The sequence below is a fragment of the Syngnathoides biaculeatus genome, chromosome 9 (assembly GCF_019802595.1).
Source record: "Syngnathoides biaculeatus isolate LvHL_M chromosome 9, ASM1980259v1, whole genome shotgun sequence".
Lineage (NCBI taxonomy): Eukaryota > Metazoa > Chordata > Actinopteri > Syngnathiformes > Syngnathidae > Syngnathoides > Syngnathoides biaculeatus.
In genome coordinates, this window is record NC_084648.1 from 4,094,299 (window position 1) to 4,104,768 (window position 10,470).

The 10,470-nt window shown below is 42.9% G+C and overlaps 1 protein-coding gene across 1 annotated transcript; it reads left to right on the plus strand.

Moving 5' to 3' along the window:
• Nucleotides 1-7,493: 7,493 nt before the first annotated feature.
• Nucleotides 7,494-8,884, plus strand: lbx1b (ladybird homeobox 1b). Its single transcript, XM_061830674.1, has 2 exons — nucleotides 7,494-7,821; nucleotides 8,394-8,884. The coding sequence occupies exons 1-2, from the start codon at nucleotides 7,494-7,496 to the stop codon at nucleotides 8,882-8,884; spliced, it is 819 nt and encodes a 272-aa protein (XP_061686658.1).
• Nucleotides 8,885-10,470: the final 1,586 nt, after the last annotated feature.

Consider the following 10,470-nt stretch of genomic DNA (forward strand, 5'->3'; position numbering starts at 1 on the left):
GTAATACTTACGTTGTCACTAGATTAGCATGATGAATGCCAACACTTCATTAGAGACAAATGGAAGCTGTCTTGACACAATTATAGTAAAAACAATAACTGCGCTGTGTGAGCCATGCCATGATTGATAATACTGCAAGGGGGGCTCAATAGTGGTGGGCTTAACCAGGCTTTCCCTGAGGGGGTTTCCTTTGGTATTAGTCAGACAAATCCCTTTGTCAACCTCTCCCCTTGCCATTTTTATTCATAAGCATTTGGCCCTAAGAAAGACATCAAACCTAGAATACAACAAGAGGTCAACATCATCTTTGCGCAATGTTAACCTCTGCATTGATGAAGCTAATTCACATTTCCTCAGTCAAGCCTACAGGGGTTGAACAGAAAGGGGGGAGGAGGAACCGAGGGAGGCAGTGCTGTGTGTCCATGAATACATGTGTGTGTGTGTGTGTGTGTGTGTGTGTGTTTGCATGTGTGCGCGCCTCCCTGTGTGTCAGCGGCCACTTTGTAGAGTGTCCCTCTTGACCCAGGGCCCTCCACATGGGGTTTGTATTGATAGTGTTCAGTGAAAGGAGGGGAAAGTGAATGTTGTCCAAACTGATTGGAATCACAATGGGGGCATATGGTTGTGTGCGTGTTGCTGTATGGTCATGGCAGCCACCATATTCCTCGGCGCAGGGTTGCCAGGTGCTTCATGAACGGAGCTGCTGAGAGCCGACAAATCATACGCAAATGTGACAGTCAGGCTCGTGGCTCCTTTTCCCATTTGGTGGGCGTCGTCCTCTTGCCACCTTTGATCCAATGATGTAACTCGCTATCACCAATCGTCAACACGAAGGAAGCTAGTGATACAGTGGGAATCATTCTTTTTTTTTTTTTTTTTTTTTTTTTAGGAAGTCCCACAGGGAAGCAGAGAATACAGATATCAGCAGCAGCATCCCTGTCCACACAAAGGCTCTTCTCATGAATACTCAGCTCCACCCTAATGACTATTCAATACAGTCTTCAAGCTGCAGATGAACGGCCTCTCCGCAACAGCATCTGCTCTGGGCCCGATTCGCCAGACGCCGGTCTTGTAAGGGGCTAATTGAAAGACAGGGGCCACCTCTCGGTGTTTGTTTGTATTTATGCGTCTCCGTGACTGAAAGAGCAGAAACAACGGGAACACTAAGTGTCAAAGGCTGGAGAAAATGAGGAACAGCGAGTGATGGGGAGAAGGAGGACCCAAATCCTGGCCCCCACAGAAAGAACAGCTGACCTTACAGCGTTTGTTCCCATGCGGCTATATTGGAAAAGCCCAAATGGGCTTTGAATGATCTCAAAGCAAACCTATTTCATGTAATTAGAGTGGCTCTTTTTTGGAATTCGTGCTTGAATTGCAGTACCTGCGCTATCGTTCGAAGAGGCACTTGATGTATGTAAGGTGAAGAAAAGAAGGAAAAATTAATACAACAGGTGCTGCAGGTAACAAAGGCTTACCATGAACAATAAGTTACAATTGCTTATGTATATATATATATATATGTATTTTTTTTAATCCAGGTATGTATATAGAATAGTTCCACCTAGAAGATAGAGCTCTTATTTTTCTTCCATTATTACGGCAAATTTGCTTTCCTGCTTTTTACCTCTCTGCATTTTTATTCTACTTTGTAAGTCTTGACATCAAACCCAATTTTTAAAAAACGCTGTGCAAATGAAAACTGAAGGATTGCTATCATAATTCTCCCCAGTTCTCCTCTGGTGGTTTTTATTAGCAAAGGCAGTGAATAATGTTTACCATCCAGGCCATCCCAAATAACACAATGCTTGCTTTATGCTCAAATGTAGATGACAAAGAAAAAAAAATATGGAAATGATGCACTGCTCATGCTGCTGCAGGACAGCATTCAAATTGCACAGAGGAGAGATTCGTATATCACCAAATGTGGAAAACCAAATGGGAAAAATACAATCTGCCCTTACCAGTCAGATTATTAGGTACACTCAAAAAATCCATATTTCCATTTTATTTATTACGAGGCTAATGATGAAATAAATGGTAAATAATTAAAGACACTCAATTTTTTTTTAAATAACACATTGTGGTGACTCACTATTTTGGGAAATCTAAGCAATTGATGCACTTTAAAGGTTTTTCGTCTGGTTGATCGTTTGGTTGTTCGGTAATCCTGCCATCGGCGTGAACTTCTACAAGTTTTAGTATCAAAAGTTTCACATGACGTTAGTGTAAATAGCGAGCACTACTTTTTTAAGGCATAGCAGACAAGCCAAAAGTGTTTTAGTACATTCCTAATTATCACTCTAGCTGTTCCAATGTAATAGCCATTTGTCAATACATTCAAGAACTATTGTATTTAACAGTGCATAGTCACTCAAATCAGGGTGGCCTTACTCAATTGTAAAATGGCACCAAAACTTTGCTTTGATAGTAAAAATATTTCAATTAATACTTCTCTGTCAGTATTAGTGTTGAAGTGCACTGCATCATAATGAAGTGTTTCTGTTTTGCCCTTTGTAAGTAAATACAAGGACAGAAATGTTAGAAATATCTCTTGAGGGCAGTGCAGTTTTAAATCACTGCAAGCTACAGGTACAATAATAAGCATCATTGCACTATTATGCATTAACATTTGATGCACGTCAATTATGTGTCATTGGATTGTAATGCTAAACGCAATAAAAGAATCATTCAGCAGAAATACACTACTTTCACACACAGTATTTAAAATAGGGATGTAAGTATGAAAAAAGGTTCCGATAAGTCAAAAGATTCCAAATTGATGGGCAGATAAAACCACAGGAAGCATGTTTTCTCTGAATTCCAAATGCTCATTCATGTTCATGCTACAAAATAACAAGTGTACAGCAAGGCCCCAAACCACAGCAGTATGGTCGGACGTGCTGTTACCGCCTGGCAGGGCGGGCAGGGATAAGTACCCCACCAGTATACGCTTTGCTTCATTGACATTCTGTGATCATGTCCAAGCATCATTGCTGGATATTTATTGAGCGAAGCGATCTCAGCAAAATCCACGACAGTGACTTTGTCCTCCATCCTGAGAGCCATGAAAAGCTTTCCTGAAAGAGGGGGTAACACTGCATTATGCCTGCCCCATGGGACGACGTCTGTGGTTCTTGTATTTCTTGGGAGTCCTTGCACCTGTTTGTGCGTTTCCTTACATTGGGGGGGAAATGTCCCAAGTTGTAATTTATTGACTATTGTGTTCAGCTGCATTTTATATCCCTGTTCATCCATTCAACTGCCTTTCAGGGCTTTTGAACGAAATTGGCTCAATTTCATGTCAGATTATTACGAATCCGCTTAGTGAAAGAATCTTTAAAAAGTAGACACGCCATATATATCATTAGCCTAATAGCATAATTGCCCATATTGTAGTCATTTTTAACTTACTGGCACAGTATCAATAAAATACACCATTGCCATATGCCTGCTAAAATTTGTCTTGATTTCTTTTAATAAATAAAAATAAAATGCTACTGAGTATATGATAATATTACTTGGTGTACATACATAGCTATTATTATTATTATTATTATTATTATTATTATTATTGCAGAACGGTGGAGCAACTCGTTAGAAGGTTGGCCTCACAGTTCTGAGGACCGGGGTTCAAATCCCAGCCCTACCTGTATGGAGTTTGCATGTTCTCCCTATGCCTGTTTTCTGCGGGCACTCCGGTTTCCTCTCACATCCCAAAAACATGCAACATTAAATGGACACTCTAATTGGACCTAGGTGTGATTGCGAGTGCGACTGTTGTCTGTCTCTATGTGCTCTGCGATTGGCTGTCAACCAGTTCAGGGTGCAGCCCGCCTCCTGCCCGTTGACAGCTCGGATAGGCTCCGGCACTCCCGCAACCCTCATGAGGATAAGCAGCTAAGAAAATGGCTGTATTATTATTATTATCATCATCATATAAATATTATAAGTAAATACTATAAATACTAGAAAGTGACATACGAGAATATTCAATGTTTTGCTCTTCCTTGCGAAAATGCACATCTTAACTTTATTTTATTTTACTTCACTTTGTCTTTTTTGTTATTGTTCAAATCATTTCCATGCATGTATATGTACCCAGTGTATTTTTTGATTGATTTTCTTTCTGCTTCAGCCATGAATATTCTTAATTTCACACACACACACTCATACATGTCCATCCATCCATTTTTTCATCCTCACAAGGGGTGTGGGAGTCCTGGAGCCCATTGGAGCTGTCAAAGGGCAGGAGGCAGGCTACACCCTAAACTGGTTGCCAACCAATCGCTGGGCACATGGGGGCAGATAACAGTCACATTCATAATCACATCTACGGGCAATTTAGGGTGTCCAATCAATGCATGTTTTTGAGGATGTAGGGGGAAACCAGAGTGCCGGGAGAAAAGTCACCCACCCACGGGGAGAACATGCACAATCCAGACAGGCGGGGCTGGGATTTGAACCCCGGTCCTCAGAACTGTGAGGCCAACACTCTGCAGCTGCACCACTGTTTATATTATATCATATTGTCTGCTTGTAAGTATGATACTTCTAACAGCTTATTGAGGTGCAGTAGCCTACAGTCAAAAATTATTGTGTATCCCATGGAACTACATTTGATATTTGACATCCAGTGATTATTTTCCCAGATAGTGTCAATAACTGCAAGAATACAGTACTTTATAATACATTTGTTAACTAGATTGCTTGTCATTGTTAGATTTAGATGTTAGCGGTGGGGGGGCGGGGGGTACCTGCATATCTGGACTGCATTAGAAATACATGAGAAAGCGGGTTGAGTTGTTTGAGCAAATTGACCTTGGGCAAGGCCGTTGCAAAGGTCACAACAGCATCCGGGTGAGACAAAATGTGTGCTGAGAGCCCCAGTGCTCTTCTATTAGGATTGCATGTACAGTACTTGTGAGGTTCCGGCAGCACTGCCACTGTACTGCAAGGCAGGAAAAGGCGGGCCGTCAGGGATTTGTCAGGGGCCTGTTATTACATCTCGAGTCTGCACATAAAATATGGCTGCCTCTCCGCAGAGCCGACTCCCAGATAAATCCACTCTCCTCCAATCAAAGCGGCCCTCGCGAACAAAGCGCCCAATGGTGCGCCTCGGAGAGTGACCCTCTGGTAATGACGTGTGATTTATACAGTACATGTTTTATACAGAGCGACACAAGCCGGGGTATCACTCTGTCTCTATTTCTTGGTCTCTATATATGGTGTTCTGGGAGTTAAGGGGCCTTTGGGAGAGCGGAGATCTGACACCCAACTTTGCGGTCTCACAAAATGGCTACAATGTGGCTTGTTCCCCCCTGCAGCTGTCAACTAACAGCCGCCTAAGCCTGCAGTGGGTGCTGCGTCTACTTGCATGAGGTCACCAACATATAGCAGGACGGGGCTCGGAGCTAACAGGCTACAGTGTGGACGGCTTAAATCAACACCTGGTTGGGAAGAGGCAAAATGAGCAGAGTGCAGAAACACTCGGAAATATGCACGAAAACGAGCCAATCAAGAGAGAAAAAAAATGTGATAGACACAAAACAGTCAGTTGAGAGAGAATGAATGAAGCTGTCTCCTGCATTCATAGTGTAACAGCTATATATAAAGACATTAAGTCCCTGGATAAGGGACAGCTAACAAGGAGCTTGTGGCATTAAAAAATAAATAAATAAATTGCATTTAAAAAATGCTTTTTCATTTTTCATTCGAATTTCACTAGGCAATTATACAATAGATAATGACTATTTATTCGTTTAAACTAATCACAGTTAGATAAGTATCTCGTTGACTATTACAGCATGAAGCTCCCGTGTTATTATCAAATTCTCATTTTGTGTTATTTATGTTTTTTATAATTGGAATTTTCTTAGACTAACTAGAGTGGTTTGAATAACTGAACAGGGATTTTAAATCCAGCCCGATAAAAATCTGAATTGCTTATTATAGGTTATCTCACGATAAACCCCAAACACATTTGTGCATAAACACATTTGGGAAGCGACAGAAAACACAGTCGCGTCCCAACCACATAACACATCAGCAGTTACCTCTCAAATTAAACCTCGACCCCCTGCAGCAGCGAATAAAACTGACAGCATTTATTATCCTCACCTGAGCAGATTATTGTTATTTTTGCTTTGTTTTCGTTTTCTTGTATAGACTTCATTTTAATATTAGCAGCGAAAATAAACAATAACAAATGAAACAAATCACTGTGTGCAGTATTAGAAAAAAAATAATCTACACAAATCAATTTAATAACAATAAACATAATAATAATAATAATAATAATGACGGAATAAATGCACCAACACTGTTGCGCATCGAATATCCCCTGTGCTATGTGTGTGTGTTTAAAAACTAACAATTAAATAGTACAAAACTAAAAACTAAAGCGCTGCAACGCCATGCAAAGTATTTTTATTTTTATGGGTTAAAAATTGTTCTTATGATCCTAAAATAAGATTCCCTTTAGTAAACCTGAGATGTCAAACCTCCACGGTGCGGGGACATTTGAGAAAAGATGAAGTATTTCTTGCAAGTCATAAAAAAGAAGGTAAAAGGGGGGAAAAGAAGCCCGTTGCCTGAATTATGAGCGGTCTTTGGTGCCTCTAAGAGGGCCGCACGCTGCTCTTCTCTGGCGCCCCAGAGGAACCATCATCAAATCTGATCTATGGCTCAGCGGCTCCACTTTACCTTTACAAAAGAAAGAACCGTCCAGTTTTGGTCGAGGAACAACAACAATAACAACGACAAAAGAAAAAAAACATCCTCGTGACTAACTGCACCACCTAAAACACGCCTGTGTCCAGTCGTCAAGATAATCCAACCTCTCTAGAATGCAAAATGAACCAACAACGTGACGCCATGTGCAAGTGAACTTTTATGTGTAAAAAGGCTTAAATAGGCTACGGATTGTGATTTCTCTCCCTCTCCCATGCGCCCCCAACCCACCCCCTCTCTCTCTCTCTCCCCCCTCATTGACTCCGCAAAGCTATTCTGGTAAGTCACAGCACGACTAAATTAGACCAAAGATGATATGAGTACAACGCATGATAATTCCGCCGGGCTCCTCCTCCTTCTTCCAGCCATGCATCCTAATTAATGGGACACCCCCTCCCCTCCTTCTCCCCCTCCCCGTGTCGCAAAAAGCTCCGCGCTGGACTGCAACATAGTCAAAGAGTGAAAGGGAAGAGGGCGAAAGTGCCACTGGAAATAATTGATTAGCTACCAGTCAATGATCACTTGTTAGTAATCGTCAAGTGTTTGGAGCTCGCTATTTTCAGGAAGGCTTCTTCTTCTTCTTCTTCTTGGTGCAGAGGACTCCAGGTCCAGGAGCACTTTGAAGGCATCCCGTTTTGGAATAAGATTGTCCACGATTATCTTGCTTTGTTATGTGACTTTTCCCTGCACCCATCTCCCCTGCAAAGCCTCAGTCCAAAGTTGATTTTCTCCACCCCGACCGAGACCAACTCACCTCACCACCAATGATGACATCCAAAGAAGCGGCCAAATGTGATGCGGGGGAGAACAGGCGACGAAGCCCGCTGGACCACTTGCCGCCCCCCGCCAACTCCAACAAGCCGCTGACCCCCTTCAGCATCGAGGACATCCTCAACAAGCCCTCTGTCAAGCGAAGTTACACCATTTGTGGCTCTGCTCACCTCATTTCGTCCACTGAGAAGCACCGCGCCTCCAGCCTGCCGCTGTCCAGTCGGGCTCTGCTCACCCAAACCTCGCCGCTTTGCGCCCTCGAGGAGCTGGCCAGCAAAACCTTTAAGGGGCTGGAAGTCAGCGTGCTACAGGCAGCAGAAGGTAGGCGCCTCAAATATGCAGCTCAGGGACAGAAAGAAAAAAAAATTAAGATACCACTGCAAATTCATTAACAAATCTCCAAGCCTCTTGGCCCCAAAGTGCATCCTTGTTTTTGAAGTCCTCTTATTTTCATTGTGTTTGATTGCTGATTCTTGCAGCGGTCTCTTCATATATATATTTTTTACCATCTATATATTTTTTTACCATCGTGATATACGTGGATTGGAACCTTTTACTATAGATATGATCGATATGATGAGTGATATTCACTCACCGGTCTGCATGCACCATTAGAGGATAACGGCTCCGTTTGGAGCGGTTCTGAAAGAGGTATAATGCAACAAAATATTATGCTCGCTGTGCCGTACTGGAAGCTGTTTGAATCATTTTGGTTATATCATGGAGTCCAAATATTAGACAAGCGATTCTAGTAGTGTGAACCGCAGCCACAATGAGCGGCAAGCAAAAAGCACTCCGAATGTTGCACATATTATGGCCTGCATGTGGTGTCAAACATTTATTTTTATTTCTGTTTCATTTTTGTTATCATTGCTGTGCCCCGTCTTCTCCAGGCCGGGACGGCATGACCCTGTTCGGCCAGAGAACCACCCCGAAAAAGCGAAGGAAGTCCCGCACGGCCTTCACCAACCATCAAATCTACGAGCTGGAAAAGCGCTTCCTGTATCAGAAGTACTTGTCCCCGGCCGACCGGGACCAGATCGCCCAGCAGCTCGGCCTGACCAACGCGCAGGTCATCACGTGGTTTCAGAACCGCAGGGCCAAGCTAAAGCGGGACCTGGAGGAGATGAAGGCGGACGTGGAGTCGGCGAAGGCCATCGGCCAGGTGCCCCTGGACAAGCTGGCCAAACTGGCCGACCTGGAGAAATGCGCCAATGGCACGCTTGGCCATCCGCGAGTGGAGTCCCCCGTGCGGGGAGGCCAGCAGCAGGAGCACGATCTCGGCCAGAAACTGAGGAGCTCCCCGCTGTCGCCCTTCTCAGACCACACAACGAGCAAAGAGTGCTCCGAGGACGACGACGTGGAGATTGACGTGGATGACTGATGCATGCAAACAGAGCCCCCTACCCCACCCCACCCCACCCCCCAAAAAAAGAAAAGAAAAAAAAGACAATGGACGGGACTTACTTGTAGAACTTACTGCTTATAATTGTGTACACCACTTTTCAGAACATGTACCAAAATGTAATTATACTTTTATATGGCCACGCATACGCATGGATACACACAACAAGAAGAAATATGCAGTGGTAATTCACGATGTAACCAACAAACAGTCTTTGCAATCACAGCAATATGGTCAAAAATGACATGTCTAACTTATTATTATTATCATCATCTTCATCATCATCCTCATCATCATCATCATCTTTATTATTCAAACACACACATGCACCTGTTCGTTCCATTAATTTTCAAAGGGCCTCGCCCAGTTATGTTTTGCATGCAAATGCATGATTTGGTTTGTGATTATTATCCTATTTATTTTCTTTTTTTAATTTAATTTGTTGTAGTTGTATTTTGTTTATTTCGCGAGCTAGTGCAGGTTCCCCTCCTCTTTTCACCTTGTGCCGCAGTGCAAGAAGATTGGGACATTTTTTTTTTTTTTATTTCCATACGATGATGCATTTTATTGAACGGCGATAAATTTACTTTGTTATTGCGGTGACTTTACGGACATATATATATATTTTTTAATTTTGGATGTCTTTGTTTGGATACCGTTTGTTATGTTTTAAACACCTGTAAGTGCCTTTCTAAAAATCAGGATTTGAGAACCAATTAATGCACAGACTGCAATGTATATAGGCAACAATGGGAATAAAAATCGTTTTTTTTCCCTGAATATTTTCTTTACGTTGTAATTCTTAAGTAAAGAGCCGAATGCAGACTAATAAAAAATAAAAGAAAGAGAGTGCTATAGAGAGGACACGCCGCTCGGGCGCGTAAAGCCATCAACGGCGTCTGTTGAAACGAATAATACTGCACTATTTAATCCCTTTGTGCCTTTTCGCCGAGGGTCCATGAAACATATTGTGGCCCTGAATCTCTCATCTCCTTTCAGGTCTTAAATGCGTATCGTGGCTTCTTGACCCGCAGACGTGTTTCTCCATTCGGGCCAAAAATTTATGTGAGAAACACAAATCTGGCCACGGCGAATAAAGACCGAGATGCCACGAAAACACAAAGTTTTTGGCCCAGTTTCTGTCGGCCCTTTATGGGGCTTTTATTCACGTATTTATTTATTTATATATTTATTTATTTGTTCGACGGGTCCGAGCTGTAATTTTGAGCGTAGAGCATGAAAAGTGGGGACAAATGAGCAGCGTTCCCCGATGGGACGATCACAAAGGCGCAGGGCCGCCCCCCCGCCGCCTGCAATACTGAGACAAGTGTGTCCCACCGCACAAAAAAGGACGCAAACGTTTGGAGGCCATATGGTTTTGTAAATTTCCTCACCATTTCAGACAATTTGATGGATTGAGTTAACCCCCCCCCCCCCCATCCCGCTTTTTTTTTTTTTAAACCGTTGCAGGGAGTGCGAACAAAGGCCATAATGCTTACACAGACTCTCCCTTCACGAGGGCATCTGCGGCTATTAATGTCTGGCCTTTTTCTTTGCCTGCCGTT

Excerpts from the sequence above, each read along its gene's own strand:
- lbx1b (XM_061830674.1), top strand. The coding sequence starts at position 7,494 with ATGATGACATCCAAAGAAGCGGCCAAATGTGATGCGGGGGAGAACAGG. Across the intron at positions 7,822-8,393 it reads CGTGCTACAGGCAGCAGAAG|GCCGGGACGGCATGACCCTG; the intron begins GTAGGCGCCTCA and ends CGTCTTCTCCAG.